An 18479-nucleotide genomic window follows, 5' to 3' on the forward strand; every position below is an offset into this window, starting at 1 on the left:
GTCTCAGCTGCATGAAGTACGAGAGGGTAGCAGTCTTTGAACAACATGTGGCCGATTGGAGCAGCAACTGTCCTTGCTGCACACCACGTAAGAAGGAGAGAGATTTCTGGGACAGTTGTACCAGAGAGTAGTCAGTCCACATCATGATAGGCAGGCAAGGAGGAGCAAAGACAGCAGGAGAGTGGGTAACCATTCACTGAAAGAAATGGAGATGGTAGAACCAGGAAACCCAGGACTCCTTGGAGCTATCAGACAGTTTGGAAATGTCGATGCCTATTTACTGAGCAACATGACTGAGTTGGTGGAGGTTGGTGGGGGGAGAGCGTTAACCTATTTGTTATCTTGTGACTCAAGATAACACCACCAAGGTGCTTGAGACTACCCTAGGAAAAGAGCTGGAAGCTGGTGGGTAGATTAAAAAGGTAGTTGTGGTGGGTGACTCAGTAATTTGAGGGATAAGCAGTTTTAGTTTGCAGCCAAGATCGTGAGTTGCCACCTGTTGTCTCCCAGGTGGAAGGGTTTGGAACGTAACGGAATGGCTGGATAAATTTTTGCAAAAGGAGAATGAGCACCTTGCGGTTATGGTTCATCTGGGAACCAACGACACAGGGTGGGATATCGTGGAAGACTTGCAGGATTGGGTTCAGGTGTCAGGGAGTGTGTTGAATAGCAAGACCTCAAGGTAGTAATTTCAGAAATGCTACCTGTGCCACGAGTTGCCCTATTAGCTAAGGGAGGTAAATGCATGCCATGAGGGATGGTATAGAAATGAGAAGTTTGGACTTTTGGAACATTGGGATCACCTTTGAGAAAGGAGAAAGCTGTTTGGAAGAGATGGGATTCATCTGTGGAGAAATGGAGCTAATCTCCTGGCTGAGAGAGTAATTAGTGTGTAGGGGGTAGATTTAAGCTTGCAAGGTGGGGTAGCAGGTTGACTTGTTTTGAAGTATCAGAGGGGGCAAAAAAGGGAAGATGGGTAATGGGGGGGAAGAAGTGAAGGAAGGCTTGAGTCCAAAGGAATATTAGCCTTCCAATGGGCAAGAAAGAAATAAAGGCAAGATTAAAGCGTATGGATGTAAAAGCACAGAGTATGGTGCTCAGTGAGCAAAAGCAGAACAGAAGCACAGTGAACCAAAGTGGGGAGAGAGCAGGGGAGGAAGGGTGGGGTGGGGAAAGAGGGAGTGGGGAAAAACAGGAGGAACTGGAAGCAGAAATTGCTCTGGGAGGATACGACATTGTAGTACTGGCAAAAACACAGCTCAAGCCAGAACAGGACTGGATACTTAACATAAGATAACAAAGTGTGAAGCTGGATAAACACAGCAGGCCAAGCAACATCTCAGGAGCACAAAAGCTGACATTTCGGGCCTAGACCCTTCATCAGGGAGGCTCTCTGATGAAGGGTCTAGGCCAAAGGGTCTCAGCTTGAAACATCAGCTTTTGTGCTCCTGAGATGCTGTTTGGCCTGCTGTGTTCATCCAGCTTCACACTTTGTTATTTTGGATTATCCAGAATCTGCAGTTCCCATTATCTGGATACTTAACATCCTGGGTTATAAAGTTTTTAGTAGAAACAGGGTGGGTTAAAAGGAGAAGGTGTGACAGTCTTGGCTAAAGGCAGTATCATTGTCCTTGAATGAATTGCAGTTCCTGAATTAGAAACTAAATGGTTGGAGTGAAGATCAGAAAGGCAGCAGTTACCTTGCTGGGTACTTATTATAGATCTCCAAATAGTGGGGAGGAAGTATAAAAGAGCTTTTTAGGCAGATAATAGAAATCTACAGGCCAAGTGATGTTGTGATAGTTGGTGATTTCAATTACCCTACAACAGACTGGGAAGAAGTTAGAGTGGAGCATGGAAGGGGAGAAATTCCTACAATGTGTGCATAGAACTTTCAGAAACAGTATATATCCTGCTCAACAGGGAGGATGTTCTGCTGAATCTAATGCTAGGAAGTGAGGCAGGCCCAAGTAGAGAAAGTTAGAGTGGGAAGGCATTTGGGAAAATGTTTTTTAGGGCACATATTCAAAACAGAAATGAGGAAAATCTTTTTTTCTTTGATGGGTGTGTGTTTGGGATTCCCTTCCTCAAAATACAGTGAGGACAGAATGTTTAAATATTTTAAGGCAGAGGTAGATTTTTGTTTGCCGAGAAGATGACAAATTATTGCGGGCATGCAGGAACGTAGAGTTGAGGTTAAATTCAGATCAGCCATAACATTATCGAATGGTGGAGCAGCCTCACAGGGCCCAATGGTTTGCGACTGGAAGGTGCAGTTGTTTAGTGCGAACCAAGTGTAGGTGTTCTGCAGAGCGGTTCCCAAGCCTCCCCTTGGTTTCCCCGGTGTAGAGGAGGCCACAATGGGAACAGCGGATGCGTTGCAAACCATTTCCACTCCCCCTCCCATTCTGCAGATGACACGTCCATCCTGCGCCTCCTTCAGTGCCACAACGATGCTACCTGAAGGTTGCAGGAACAGCAACTCGTATTCCGCTTGGGAACCCTGCAGCCCAATGGTATCAATGTGGACTTCACATGCTTCAAAATCTCCCCTCCCCATACCGCATTCCAAAATCAGCCCAGCTTGTCCCCGTCTCCCTAACCTGTCCTTCCTCCCTCCGATCCCCATCTCCTACCTACTAATCTCATCCCGCCCCCTTGACCTGTCCATCCTCCGTGGACTGACCTATCTCATCCCTACCTCCCCACCTACACTCACCTCTGCTGGCTCCATCCCCGCGCCTTTAACTTGTCTGTCTCCTCTCCACCTATCTTCTCTACTCATCTTCTGTCCACCTCCCCCCCTATTTATTTCAGAACCCCCTTCCCTTTCCCCATTTCTGAAGAAGGGTCTAGGCCCGAAACTTCAGCCTTCCTGCTCCTCTGATGCTGCTTGGCCTGCTGTGTTCATGTGTTCATCCAGCTCTACACCTTGTTGCCACAGATTCTCCAGCATCTGCAGTTCCTGCCATCTCTTCGAATATTGTGGTGACCAGAACTGCATAAAAGTATTCCATCTATGGCCTAACCAAAGCTTTATAAATCTATATCGAGACTTTGCTGCTCCTATGCTCTGCGCTCCACTGAAGCCACGGAAGGCTCTTTATGACAAACCCCACCTCTCAACCAGCAGGTCTTGAACTATCACAGTGAGAGTGGCCCTTGTTAAGCAGCCTCAGGACCCGTCACGGTCTCTGCAGTCAGCCTCACAATCAAGGCCTCAGGGCAAAGCTCTAATGATCTTGCAGAGAGACATACATGATGCTGCACATTACTGAGGTGTGACTCTTCTAAATACTGAGCACTGGGTCGCTCACCTCAAACTGAGCAAATGAGGAGGTGATCGCTTGGCTCTGGAAATTTGCATTTGCCCAGTATATAAATTCCACTGTTGATGCCATATTTACAGATGATAGAGGGATTTGTCATTGAAACTGCTATATCATCATGGGTTGTTGGCAGTGAACAAAAGACAGGCAGGAATCCAATTATTCAGACAGTACGATACCAGATAATTTCTCTCCGCTGTTTTCCAGATTCATGCAGGAGTTGACAGAAATGTTGGGATTCACTCCATACAGATACTACTATTACACCTGGAAGTACATCTCCCCTCTGGCCATGGTCATCCTGATGTTGGCCAGTATCATTCAGATGGGGATCACTCCTCCAGGGTACAATGCCTGGATAATGGAAGAGGTAATCAGAAAGATGGCATATCTGACGTTAAAATTCTCTAATACAGGGATACGTTGGTCATATGGTTGCAATGATAAGTGGTTACTTTCCAAAGAACAGAATCTGGGTGAGTAGGGCATTGGAAAAAATCACTGAACTCAGAGCAGTTTGTGAGGAGTTTGTATTGGGGATGCAGTGTGATGTTGAAGGAACAGGGTCAGGGAGGTGCTTGCGGAGGGGTGGTTGCAGTGGAATTGGATCAGTGAGATGCTGTGTGAGGGTACATTCAGTGAGGTACTTCTGTGGGAATGGGGTCAGGAGAATGTTGTATGGGGATGGGTTCAGGGGGAGTCGTGTAGGATGCTGTCATGAGAGGATGGGATCAGTATGAGGGGGGAATCATGCGGGGATGGGGTCAGTGGGAGCGGGAGTTGTCATGTGTGGATGGGATCGGTGTAGTGGTTTGTTGTGCGAGGATGGGGTCAGTGGGAGCGTTGTGCAGGGATTGGGTAACTGGGATGAGGTGGTGCGAGGATGGAGTCGGGGGAATGCTGTTGTGTAGGAACAGGGTCAGTGAGGTGTTTTTGTGAAGTTGGGGTTGGTGAATGGCCAGTGATTGGGGATATACCTCCACGCAGACCCTGAGCTGTCTGGCATTGCTGTGTGAGGTGTTAGAAGTGAACAGCAAGCTACAACGGGACAGGATTTCTATGGTTTAGCCTCATCGGTGATCTCACTAAATTACTCTCTGGTTTAGGATTGCAGTTAGCTGTCGGCACTGTCCAGATTCCTGAGATAACCCAGTTACTTTTTTTGCTAGTTGAGTACATTGATCAATGATTGAGAGTCTTCCTTTCTTTGAACAGGCTGTGGAGAGGTTCCTGATATTCCCAGGCTGGGCCCTCGGTTTGACTGTTACTCTGATTGTGCTGGGAATTCTCCCCATTCCTATTGTTTTTATTGTCCGGCACTTCCATCTTGTGTCTGATGGGTCCAACACTTTATCCGTCTCCTACAACCGAGGCAGAATGATGAAAGATATGTCCAATTTGGATGATCATGATGAGACACGATTCATCCTGAGTAAGGTTCCCAGTGAGAGTCCCTCACCAATGCCGATTCATCGCTCTTATAATGGGCCAGACAGCATATCACCACTGGAGATGACTGCTGCTAACGGGCGATATGGTATTGGTTATCTGTCTGCTGGCACTCCTGAATCAGAACTGTAAACTGAGATTGCCATAGGCAAATCAGCACCTAAATACAGTTATTAATATTACATGAAAGGTGAAAGGTGTAACGATTAATTAGCAGGTTTTAATTGGAGAAAACAACCTGTAACTAGCACCATTGATTGAAATCCGGTCAATTTGACATTGATCTCCACTGGTTTAAAAAAAACAAAATTGTATAAATGAGTTAATGATAGACTGGACCTGTAGCAGTGCGGGCACTGCATGTGCAATGCTACATTGGAATCATTGTAGTTCATCTGACCCTATATCAGCAAACATTGAACATATCGCTTGTATCAAATCAGACATGCATATACCTGCATAGCACAAATACCACATTTCCCAGCCTTGCATCAGTGCAGCTAATGTATATACTGACCTTTTATCTGCACATACACTACATATGCTGAACCTGCATCAAGACAGGTTCAATGCTAGTTCTTACCCAAAATCACTGCTGAAGATTTTACAAACCAACCCCCCCCCCCACCACTCCCCACCGCCCCGCCAACCAACCTCCCCAACCCTGATCAGTAGCAAATAAAATTAAAAAGAACTCGGTTTAGGTACAGACAATACGAATGCTGTACAGGAAATGCACATCCTGAACCAAAATCAGCACAAGAGCGACATCTGCTGCCCTATATTAGTCCACACACAACACCAGTCCTGAAATAGCACAAATGCATTATGTTAGGCCTATGTCTGCACATACACGGCATATACTGCCATTTACGAAGACAAGCAATGCATGTGCTAACCAGAGTCAGTATGAGTCTGTGTACTAACCAAGTGTGTAAGTATTGTGTACTAGTCTTGAGTCAGTATGGGTGTCATGTGTACTCGCTATGAGTCAGTATGAGCTGTGTCTGTCCAGATATGCATTCTTTCTGAGCTTGTCTTTGTTTTTGTTAATAATGTTGTTGCTGTATTAATGATCTCATTGAATTTTTGGTACAAGGTCTTGATTGGATTTGTTAGTAACCCTGCCTTTGAGCATGTGTGGACTGAGACTGTCTGTGTGTAAGTGATGCAGGCTGTGAAGTTCCTAATAAGCACACTGTACCCTAACCTAGGAGGTTTATCCTACGTATCAGGCTCCATCAGCTAAGGATCTGTAGGTAAGGATCTCAACCAAAGCACAAAAGCTGGTAACAGAGTGATACATTCAGTCACTTTTAATGAGAGCAGTCACTGCCAACTTAAGGCCAACACCAGTTGCATTTCCATAATGATCATTGTTCCCTTGACTACCTGACTGTGTTAATCTTTGATTCTCCTTTTCTGCCATGGGCAGAACAATTTACTTCATAAACCTTCCTAAACCTACACAAGTAGTCACACATAAACAAGTGTAAGATGATCCTCAGTGACATGTTTTTGTTAATTGTTTGGTGGTACAGAACTTCATTATTGATTGAAAAATAATTTTTTTGTTAGAGCTTCTCATCTGCACTCATGAGGACAGTTTGCAAGAAATACAAATTCAAGAGAAAACCAACATTTCTACTGCATACCGATTGGCTGGCATGTGGATTCCTGGCCTCCCACTCTCCCCTTTCACCTGTGTTCCTTTCTAGTTTCAGTTAACTTTCTATTACATGAAATCTAAATCACTTGGCTCCCATAGTCTACTAGTGTAATGTTCACTTTGTAATACAGAATAAGAACTTGAACTTTTTTTAGGAACGCATTGGGAAGAGAGTCATTCCACAGGCTGAGATCTCTTGAGCAGTTTCTGGCTGAAATCATTTGGGTTCTTGCAGACCTAGAATGAATTTGCAGTCATGATAACAGCAGAAACCGTTCATGGCTCAAATCTTATTCTTCTCATAAAGAGTTCCAATTGAGTTTCATTGCTTCCTTGTCACAGAGATGGAAGCCACAGCTGAGTGAGAGAAGTTCTCCTCAGCACAAGTCTACACACAATGCATCAACATGCAGTGCCAACATAACCCATGTGTCCCTCAGCTTCATCTTTGTTGATATTATTTAATGATTGACTTGTAGGAACCAGCTGGTCTCACTATCACTAACCAGTGTTGGTTTATAAATTACAGTATTAAAGCTCAAAATATACAATTAACAACTTCAGTAAATAAGCAACAAATTTCTGGTGCTGAGTAATAATCGTTGCATTCTGTATAATGTTCAGAGATTGATGTACTTGCATTAGATGTCAGTAATTAAAGTTTCTGTCAATGTTGTTGGTATTTTAGATAGTGTAGTGTGAGTGTGTATCTGGGGAGCGAATTATTTTAGACTATCTGTGGAGCCCAGTTAATGTATAGCACATGATGATAAGCACAGTGAGAACATACCTTTGCAATTTCTCTAGATTTAGTTTAGTTAGATCCTAATGTTTTCAGCTTAGAAGTGTTGATAAATTGTACAATCAATTGGATCAGATATAATTGTTCATTGCACTTTACTATTCCTGGAAATGCGCTATTTAATCCAGAGACAGAATTATACAGCACAAAGGGAGGCCATCTGGCTCCTCACACCTATACTAGCTCATTGATAGAGCTATCTAATCAGTCCCATTCCTCCTGCTGTTTCTCCATTTTATCCTTTAAAGTATTTATCTAATTTTTTTTAATTACACTGAATCTGCTTCTAGATGAAATTCTTTACACTTAAGTCGGCGAATTAACATTAACTAGATGTTAGAACATGTGGGGCTGGCTGGAGCTTGATGCAGTACCATCCTGCAGCTCCTGGTGGGGCCAATGGCTTTTTAAACTCTGTTTAAGCTATGGTGCTGGGGGCATCTACAGGTTACTGCTGCTACTGCAGGAAATTAAGCCAGTTCACGTGCTCCTCAGATGCTGCTTGGCCTGTTGTGTTCATCCAGCTCCACACTTTGTTATCTCAGATTCTCCAGCATCTACAGTTTCCATTATCCCTCACAGCTTGTTAACACTGCTTAATCAAACTGGCTAAAACTCAAAGTACCAAGATGATTAGTTTGGGATTATCCAGCTGGTTTCTGTCAGGACTGTGGTAAAGACTCAAACCCAGGATGATATTAGAACTACGGGTTCCCACTCCTCCCTGGTGATTTCTGTTGACCTTCACTGTTTCATACAGAATGCTGTTGGGGAAGAAAAGTAGAATTAACACTAATCAGTGACTAGTGACCACTGGTTACCTCTTAATTGAAGGGTGAATGAATGAGGGGTGATCTCATAGAAACTGATGAAGTTCTATCTGCTCTGGAAAGGGTAAACACCAAAAGGTTGTTCTCAATGACCGCGGAGTACAGAGCCAGGGCTGTCAGTCTGAGGAAACTGGGTCAGCCATTTAGGACTGAGATGAGGAAAGTGGTGAGCCTGTGGAAATCACTGTCACAGAAAGTAGTTGAAGCTGAAACATTGTGTTGCCAACAAGAAGATGTAGTTCTTATCAAAGGATATAGGGAGAAAATGGGGACTGAGGTGGATGATCAGTCATGACCATTTTGAAAGGTGGAGCAGGCTTGAAGGGCTAGATGGCCTAGTACTGCTCTTTCTCACTATGTAATTGATATTATCAGGCCAGAGAAGAGGAAGAAAACTACTTTTTAAAATAAGGTGAACGTGCTGAGTAATACCAAGTTCAGTCTGACATCTCCTGGTACTGGACTGTGAAAGAGAATATATGGTGATATACTTTTTAGTAGTACACTGGAGGATGTGGTGTAAAGAAACACTTACTGGCATTTAACCAGAGGCACTGACACAAGAACTAATGCTTTAGATACAGTCACTACCTAATCTCGATATAAACGTTGATCAAAACAGAGACGCCAGATGGATGTCGCGACAGCAGAGATGAGGCATTGAAGTTATCAGCTCTGCAGTAGCAATCATCCCTGTATTTCTCAGAGGACTTCTACTGTTGACTAGGCACAGATACACAAAGTTAGTTGATTTTAACATTTGAAATATAAAGAAGACACTTGTTGAGGACATGTAGCATTGCAGTCAAATAATTAGCACTTGGAGCTTTATCTTTCTTCTGGTGCCTTGTATTTTCTTGCTGAATTCCCGTGTCCATGTTTATAGAAATTCTATGTAAACTGGTCACGTTGTAATGATACCATGCACCAGGGATGGCACTGCAGCATTTTCACAGGCTGAATGGATTACTACACGAGTGTCACTGTGCCATGTGGTGTCAATGAGAAACTTGTAAAGGAAAAAGTCAAGAATTAGCAGATAGTGATTTTTAAAAGGAGAGAAGTTTAAAAAAAACTAATGTTAAATAAAATTTTAGTTATTCAATGTGGGGAAAGAGATTGGACAATAGAAAACAACCATTACCTATCAAAGTTTTTGAATTGTTTCACAGCATATTTGTCTATTAACATCCCACCAATTTACCTCTTCACCGTTTTCCCTTTTATTCCTGTGTTGGTGCCTCTCACTAATTCAAGGCCAGAACTGAAGTATAAAATTCCCAAGAGCTGTCAGAGCCATAGGATTAAATTCCACTGGGAGTGGAATCCTCATTCCTGATGATCTACCCACAGTTGTTGTACTTCAGTCTTTATAAGTGATATATTGACCAACAATTAATTCCAGTTTGGCATTTGTGAGATTTAGAGAATATGGTAATAGTCTAAAGATATTTATATTGTACATTGAAACTGTATATGTTTGTGTACATTATGTTAAATTATAAAATTTATAAATGTTATGCTAAATATTTTCACATTATTGTTGCTTTGTGGTGGTGTATATATTAATTGTATATTGAATATATTGTATGGGAAGAGAAATTTCTTGTTTTTATTCTGTTTGAAGAAGTTTATTGTCTTTTTATGGCAAATTTGTGTTTCCAGTTGATTTACACTGAGGCCTCATTGAAGTGTAGACATTTTGAGCCTCACTTCCTGGGACTAGGGAGGAGTACAAAAAGAAATAGGAGGAGGACAGGGACCAGCAACTCGGGGCTCAAGTATCCAGTATTCTGAACCTGGTCCAGGTCCGCAGCCAAGTTTTACTGCCCTGTAGGGGGCAGTGTCTCAGACTGTCACACAATTGGTCATTCAAGTGACTGAAGATGCTGATGTTATAGTCTCCCCCTGCAATGTCACTCTGGCTGAGGGGAAGCCCCATAACATTGTAACACAACGCTGAAGAGAGATAAAATGACCAAAGTGAAGTTAGTGAATCAAAAATCAGTGTAGTTCCTACCCTTTGAGCACTGTGTAGTCATACACAGACTTACAAATGCTTGGTATCAAAACCTTGATTCGGATTGAATTAGATTGATGAGCAATCCCATAATGATCATATATTGATGAATTTAATCGGACACTGACCATTGGACTTATTTATTTCATTGCTGCCCTACACTGTGGCCCAGTGTCCACTGAGGAGCAGTGTGATGGGAGGTCCAGTATTCCAGCTGGCGCACACAGACTTGCCTTCACATCGACTCATTAGTTCAGCTGATAATGTTTTCCAGGAGACAGGAAGAGCACAAAAGATCACCTAGTTCCACTTTAGTCTTCTGCTTTCTTTCTCTCTCACACACACACCCACACCATCTGGCACCTTCCTGATGTTCTCTCACGATAATAAAATGTGAGGCTGGATGAACACAGCAGGCCAAGCAGCATCTCAGGAGCACAAAAGCTGACGTTTCGGGCCTAGACCCTTCATCAGAGAGGGGGATGGGGGGAGGGAACTGGAATAAATAGGGAGAGAGGGGGAGGCGGACCGAAGATGGAGAGTAAAGAAGATAGGTGGAGAGGGTGTAGGTGGGGAGGTAGGGAGGGGATAGGTCAGTCCAGGGAAGACGGACAGGTCAAGGAGGTGGGATGAGGTTAGTAGGTAGCTGGGGGTGCGGCTTGGGGTGGGAGGAAGGGATGGGTGAGAGGAAGAACCGGTTAGGGAGGCAGAGACAGGTTGGACTGGTTTTGGGATGCAGTGGGTGGGGGGGAAGAGCTGGGCTGGTTGTGTGGTGCAGTGGGGGGAGGGGATGCACTGGGCTGGTTTAGGGATGCAGTAGGGGAAGGGGAGATTTTGAAACTGGTGAAGTCCACATTGATACCATATGGCTGCAGGGTTCCCAGGCGGAATATGAGTTGCTGTTCCTGCAACCTTCGGGTGGCATCATTGTGGCAGTGCAGGAGGCCCATGATGGACATGTCATCAAGAGAATGGGAGGGGGAGTGGAAATGGTTTGCGACTGGGAGGTGCAGTTGTTTGTTGCGAGCTGAGCGGAGGTGTTCTGCAAAGCGGTCCCCAAGCCTCTGCTTGGTTTCCCCAATGTAGAGGAAGCCGCACCGGGTACAGTGGATGCAGTATACCACATTGGCAGATGTGCAGGTGAACCTCTGCTTAATGTGGAATGTCATCTTGGGGCCTGGGATGGGGGTGAGGGAGGAGGTGTGGGGACAAGTGTAGCATTTCCTGCGGTTGCAGTGGAAGGTGCCGGGTGTGGTGGGGTTGGAGGGCAGTGTGGAGCGAACAAGGGAGTCACGGAGAGAGTGGTCTCTCCGGAAAGCAGACAGGGGAGGGGATGGAAAAATGTCTTGGGTGGTGGGGTCGGATTGTAAATGGCGGAAGTGTCGGAGGATAATGCGTTGTATCCGGAGGTTGGTAGGGTGGTGTGTGAGAACGAGGGGGATCCTCTTGGGGCGGTTGTGGCGGGGGCGGGGTGTGAGGGAGGTGTCGCGGGAAATGCGGGAGACGCGGTCAAGAGCGTTCTCAATCACCGTGGGGGGAAAGTTGCGGTCCTGAAACAACTTCTCTTTTGACTCCTCCCACTTCCTACAGACTAAGGGGGTGGCCATGGGCACCCGCATGGGCCCCAGCTATGCCTGCCTCTTTGTAGGTTACGTGGAACAGTCCCTCTTCCGCACCTACACAGGCCCCAAACCCCACCTCTTCCTCCGGTACATTGATGACTGTATCGGCGCCGCCTCTTGCTCCCCAGAGGAGCTCGAACAGTTCATCCACTTCACCAACACCTTCCACCCCAACCTTCAGTTCACCTGGGCCATCTCCAGCACATCCCTCACCTTCCTGGACCTCTCAGTCTCCATCTCAGGCAACCAGCTTGTAAATGATGTCCATTTCAAGCCCACCGACTCCCACAGCTACCTAGAATACACCTCCTCCCACCCACCCTCCTGCAAAAATTCCATCCCCTATTCCCAATTCCTCCGCCTCCGCCGCATCTGCTCCCACGACAAGACATTCCACTCCCGCACATCCCAGATGTCCAAGTTCTTTCAGGACCGCAACTTTCCCCCCACGGTGATTGAGAATGCCCTTGACCGCGTCTCCTGCATTTCCCGCGACACATCCCTCACACCCCGCCCCCGCCACAACCGCCCCAAGAGGATCCCCCTCGTTCTCACACACCACCCTACCAACCTCCGGATACAACGCATTATCCTCCGACACTTCCGCCATTTACAATCCGACCCCACCACCCAAGACATTTTTCCATCCCCTCCCCTGTCTGCTTTCCGGAGAGACCACTCTCTCCGTGACTCCCTTGTTCGCTCCACACTGCCCTCCAACCCCACCACACCCGGCACCTTCCACTGCAACCGCAGGAAATGCTACACTTGTCCCCACACCTCCTCCCTCACCCCCATCCCAGGCCCCAAGATGACATTCCACATTAAGCAGAGGTTCACCTGCACATCTGCCAATGTGGTATACTGCATCCACTGTACCCGGTGCGGCTTCCTCTACATTGGGGAAACCAAGCGGAGGTTTGGGGACCGCTTTGCAGAACACCTCCGCTCAGTTCGCAACAAACAACTGCACCTCCCAGTCGCAAACCATTTCCACTCCCCCTCCCATTCTCTTGATGACATGTCCATCATGGGTCTCCTGCACTGCCACAATGATGCCACCCGAAGGTTGCAGGAACAGCAACTCATATTCCGCCTGGGAACCCTGCAGCCATATGGTATCAATGTGGACTTCACCAGTTTCAAAATCTCCCCTTCCCCTACTGCATCCCTAAACCAGCCCAGTTCATCCCCTCCCCCCACTGCACCACACAACCAGCCCAGCTCTTCCCCCCCACCCACTGCATCCCAAAACCAGTCCAACCTGTCTCTGCCTCCCTAACCGGTTCTTCCTCTCACCCATCCCTTCCTCCCACCCCAAGCCGCACCCCCAGCTACCTACTAACCTCATCCCACCTCCTTGACCTGTCCGTCTTCCCTGGACTGACCTATCCCCTCCCTACCTCCCCACCTACACCCTCTCCACCTATCTTCTTTACTCTCCATCTTCGGTCCGCCTCCCCCTCTCTCCCTATTTATTCCAGTTCCCTCCCCCCATCCCCCTCTCTGATGAAGGGTCTAGGCCCGAAACGTCAGCTTTTGTACTCCTGAGATGCTGCTTGGCCTGCTGTGTTCATCCAGCCTCACATTTTATTATCTTGGAATCTCCAGCATCTGCAGTTCCCATTATCTCTGATGTTCTCTCACACTCTGTTCCTATCACACGCTCTGTCCCCAGCCAGACTCTTCCCCCCTGTTGAAATGGGTAAATTGGATTTCTGGGATATGGAAGCTTATCTCATTGTTTATTCACTGGAGTAAAGGGCTTCCTACTTAATCTTACTTCAGAGACCAGTCCCTCCAACCCAGGGATTAATTTGGTGAACCTTTATCGCACTGGCCTTATAACAAGTATATCTTGCCTTGGGCAAGAAGACCAAAGCTGCAAACAATATTGTAAGTATTAATCTGTGAAAGTCCAGTCAGGATTGTGTAAGCAAAACTACAGGTTAGTTAATATCCTTAAGAAGGTAACATTTAAAGGTAGCCAATACCCCTGGATCTAATCACCCATCTGTGTTGAAAGAAGTGGCTATAGAGATGGAACTTGCATTTATCATCTTTCGGATTTCTACACTGAACCCCCTACATTGTTACTCCTATAGTTTATTTATTCATGGGATGTGGACATTACTGGCTGGGCCAATGTTTATTGCCTGCCTCTAGATGCCCTGGAGAAGGTAGTGCTGCCTTCTTGAACTACTGCAGTTGATAGTGCAGGTGCTGTAGGCAGACCACATGCTATTGCATAGAAACTTCCAGGATTCTGATCCAACAACACTGAAGTAATGGCAATATATTTCCAATCCACGATGGTGAGTGGGGCTCAGTGGGGAACTTGAAGATGGTGAAGTTTCCATGTAACTGTTTCCCTTGTCCTTCTAGATATTAGTGGTCATGAGTTTGGAAGTTCCTTCTTAATTGCTTGCTGTACCTACCTGTTTACCGTAACTCATGAGTGAAGACACCCATGTCCCTTTGCAGTTAAACATTTCCCAGCACACACTTACTGTGCTTCCTGCCAAAGCAGATATTCTCACATTTCTCCATTTTGTAGTCTGTCTGCCAATTTTTTGGCATTAGCCCAATCTCTCTTAAACCCCCTTAGAAAATCACTGTATACTCCTCACAGCTCTCACTACCATCTAGTTTTGTCATCTGCAAACTTGGAAACATTACAGTTAATCCCATGTCCAACTCATTTTCATGTAGATTGTGAATAGTTGTGGACTCACAAGGATCTTTGTGGCATCCCATTAGCCTCCAGCTACCAACCTGAAAATGACCCATTTGTTAACCAGTTCACAATCCATGTCAATACATTCTCCTTAAATCAGTGTGCTCTAATTGTGCTTATCAACCTTTACAATGGACCTTATCAAAAGCTTTCTGAAAATTGAAATAAAGCACATTCACATTTGACCTTTACCTATTCTGGTAGTTATCCTCAAAAGACTCCCAATAGGTTTATCAAACACAGCTTCCTGTTAATAGATAATAAAATGTGAGGCTGGGTGAACACAGCAGGCCCAGTAGCATCTCAGGAGTACAAAAGCTGACATTTCGGGCCTAGGGAAGAGGGTTCTGAAATAAGTAGGGAGAGAGGGGGAGGTGGATAGAAGATGGATAGAGGAGAAATTCCTGTTAATAGACCTATGTTGAAGTTCCCAAGTCCTGACACTATTTTTGTATTGTCTTGGATTCTTGTGGGCCTGTAATTCTATGTTTTCTCTCCTCAAATAGTGGGGTCACATTTATTTCCTTCCATTCTGCAAGGATTAGAGTGTAGAAATTTAAAAGATAACAAAGGATTGCATCTACTATGTCTGTAGTCACTTCTTTCAACACACTCTGATAATCTATATCTCATCGAGGGGAAATCAGCTATCAAACCTGTAACCTTCTTACAAGTATTAAATATCTTGCCATTTAGTTTACATTAATTCTGAGATCTTCCACTATTTTTTGGACATTTTTAGGATTGTTTTGTCCATGAAGACAGAGATGGAGGCAGTTTTTTTAAAATTTGGTTTTAAAATTTCAGATTCCCCATAAATTTTCCTGACTCAGCTCGTAATAGACCCACGTTTCTATTTGCTCAACTTTTCTATTTTACATAACCCAGAAAACTTTTACAGTTTTTATGTGGGGAGGCAATGGTCTAGTGGTATTATTGCTGGACTGTTAATCCAGATAATGTTCTGGGGACCAGGGTTCAAATCCTGCCATGGCAGATGATGGAATTTGATGTCAATAAATGTCTGGAATTAAGGATTTACTGATGACTATGAATCCATTGTCAATTGTTGAGAAAAACCCATCTGGTTCACTAATATCCTTTAGGGAAGGTAACTGCCATCCTTACCTAGTCTGGCCTACATGTGGCTTCAGACTCTCAGCAATGTGGTGGATGCTGAACGGCCCTCTGGGCAATTAGGGATGGGCAATAAATGCTTCCTAGCCAGCATCGCCTTCATCCTGTGAATGAATAAAGGAAAAAAATGTCTATTGCCACTTAATTTTGTCTTTAGTTCTAAATATTTATTTTGTTCTCCTTTGCAAAATTCTAAAATCATCCCAATCCTCAGATTTGCCGTTTTGCTTAGCAACTTTATGGGTCTTTTCCTTTGATTTAATACTGTTCTTGATTTATTTTGTGAACCTAATTGGAGCACGTGAAATGTATTTTTGTCATAAACTTTTATTCTTTAAACGTCAGCCATTAATGTCGGACATTTTAAAGTAATTTCCCAATCTGCAGCCATTTTCTCCTCACAGCCTCAGCCTGAGTGTGTTAAAATCCTCCATGATTAATGCATTGTCTTAGTTATATATAACAGCAATTTCCTGATTGTTGTGGTTTACATCGTAGACTACCAAACACTGCCTCTTGCTATTTCTTGGTTCCAATTAATCTGATTCTATTACTTTGAACGAAGATCATCTCACTACAGTATCCATTTCTTGTTACTAATGGCTACGTTGCTCATTTTTACCATTCTCCCTGTTCCTCTTGAATGTACACAAACGTTACGCACATTAGAACGTCTGGGATAAGAGGAGTCAATGTGCAAAAGGGAGCATCCCTCCATAACTGTGTGGTAGAGTTTGAAGGAAGTGTGTTTGGAATCACAGGTAAGTGAAATATTTGGGAATAAAGCTGGAAAAGAGTTGATTTGACAGTGGGGGGATTGCTTTGGTGACAGTGACTATACCATAACTATTTCAGATCTTACTGAATTAAGGGACAAAGATGGACTGGAATAAAAAGTTCTGAATTTGGGAAATGTCTTTTATGATAATACAGGATCTGGCCAAAATGGACTAAGAGCAGCTACTTACAGAAAATCATCAGAGCAGGAGGGTGGATGTTTAAAAGGATAATAGGAAGAGTGTAGGGCTAGCATGTTCCTATAAAAAGGTGAAGGATGGGAACAATAAGTCCAGAGAATTCTGGAGGTCAAAAGGTGTACAAGATTGAATGGGGCATGGTGGGGGGAGGCCGGGAGATGTTGGTGGGGGGCGGGGGGGACCGGAAAGCTGTAATAAATGCAATCAGCTTAAAGCATCAGAAGTATTAGAGATGGAGAAATTGCACAGGGTTACTTAAGGAAATGAGGAGAGTGAAGAGAGAGCATTAAAAAAGCCACTGGCAGATAAAATAAGAGATAATCCAGAAGGTGAAAACAAAATGTTGGAGATCACCGTGGGTCAGGCAGCATTCAGGGAGAGAAAGTATGCTAACTTTGAGTCTAAACAACTCTTCAGAGCTGAAGTGAAGTGTGAAGGTGACAGCGTTTGTGCTAACAGTTTGTGGGGAGGGGGAAGGATGTGGAGGGTTGGAGAGCTGGGGGAGAAATGATATTGTTAGTTCAAATTCAGTGAGTGGAATGTGAGAAAGGCAGAACAATGGTGGGTCTACCTGCCAGACTAGAAAGAACAGACAGTCCCCCTAGGGTGGGAGTGTGGAGAGGGGATGTGGTGACAGAACTTAACAAGTAAATCTAAAAGTAGGGGAAGGAATGGATTCACAATTTGAAAATGTTGAACTCAATAATGAGCCCAGAAGGCTGTGAAGTGCCTAGTTTGAGGGTGAGATGTTGTTCCTCCAGTTTTTGCTGTGATTCACTGGAGCACTGCAACATGCTCAGGACATATGGGCATGTAAGCAAGTTGCTGTGCTGAAATGACCAGCTACGGGAAGGTCAGTGTCATGATTGTGCATGGATCAGACATGTTCTGCAAAGTGGTCACCCAGTCTACATTTGGTTTCTCTAATGTACAGTAGGCCACAGTGGGTGCGGCGAATACAATATACAAGATTGGAGGGGGTACAGATGAAATGCTGTTTCACCTGGAAAGACTGTTTAGGCCCTTGGCTGGTGAGCAGGGGGGGAAGTGAAGGGGCAGGTGTTGCACCTTGTGGTTATATGGAATGGTGCTGTGGGAAGAGGGGATGGTGTTGATGGCCAATGAATGGATTAGGGTGTACCGAGGGAATGGTCCCTGTGAAACGCAGACAGGGGAGTGAGGGGTAGATGTATTTGGTGGTGGCATCCTGTTGGAGTTGTCTGAAATGGCACAGAATGTTTCTTTGAATGCAGAGGCTGGTGGGCTGGAAAATGAGAACAAGAGGAGGATCTGATCACATTGTTGAGAGTGATGGGAAAGGGCAAGGACAGAGGGGCAGGTGATAGGTCCCCATCAACCACAGTAGGTGGGAAACCACGGTTATGGAGGAAGGAAACCATGTCAGCAGCACTGTTTTGGAAGATGGCATTATCCAAACAGATACAACGTAGGTGAAGGAACTGAGAGAATGGGTTGGAATACTTGTGGGACATGGTGTGGGAAGAGCTTTAGAGAAGGTAGCAATGGGAATCAGAGGCTTTGTAGTAGATGGAAGTGGCTGGTTTATTCCCTGAAATAGAGGCATAGTGTGCCACGAAAATGAAGAGAGATGTGTGAAATGGGTGATGTGAAAATTATAGAGGGTTGTTATAGCTATAGAGGATGTGAGCATAATAGAAAGTTATTTTGAAGGCAAAATGAATAAATGTTTCAAAGTCGAGGCTGGACTATGAAGCAGCACCAAACAGTTGTCGATGTCCTGAGGAAAGAGTGGGGGGAGGGGTCCAGTGAGGACTACCAAAGATTATTCCACATACCCCGTAAACAGGGAGGCATTGTCACTCCTTTCATTTGACAGAAGTGAGATGAATTAAAGGAAAAGTTTTGTAATTAGAGAACAGTTTCAG

General features: G+C 44.9%; 1 protein-coding gene across 2 annotated transcripts in view; it reads left to right on the plus strand.

Moving 5' to 3' along the window:
- The window catches only part of slc6a17 (solute carrier family 6 member 17), an 86632-nt gene extending 76972 nt beyond the window's left edge, over window positions 1–9660 (plus strand). The window contains exons 10-11 of one of the 2 annotated variants that reach the window (XM_048553418.2): window positions 3537–3699; window positions 4545–9660. In XM_048553418.2, coding sequence (XP_048409375.1) covers window positions 3537–3699; window positions 4545–4910 — 529 coding nt within the window. In that variant the 3' untranslated portion in view covers window positions 4911–9660. The remainder of the gene's footprint in view (window positions 1–3536; window positions 3700–4544) is intronic. The other variant, XM_048553417.2, reaches the window with a different exon arrangement.
- Window positions 9661–18479: the final 8819 nt, after the last annotated feature.

Source organism: Stegostoma tigrinum, chromosome 21 (assembly GCF_030684315.1).
Source record: "Stegostoma tigrinum isolate sSteTig4 chromosome 21, sSteTig4.hap1, whole genome shotgun sequence".
In the NCBI taxonomy this organism is placed as follows: domain Eukaryota; kingdom Metazoa; phylum Chordata; class Chondrichthyes; order Orectolobiformes; family Stegostomatidae; genus Stegostoma; species Stegostoma tigrinum.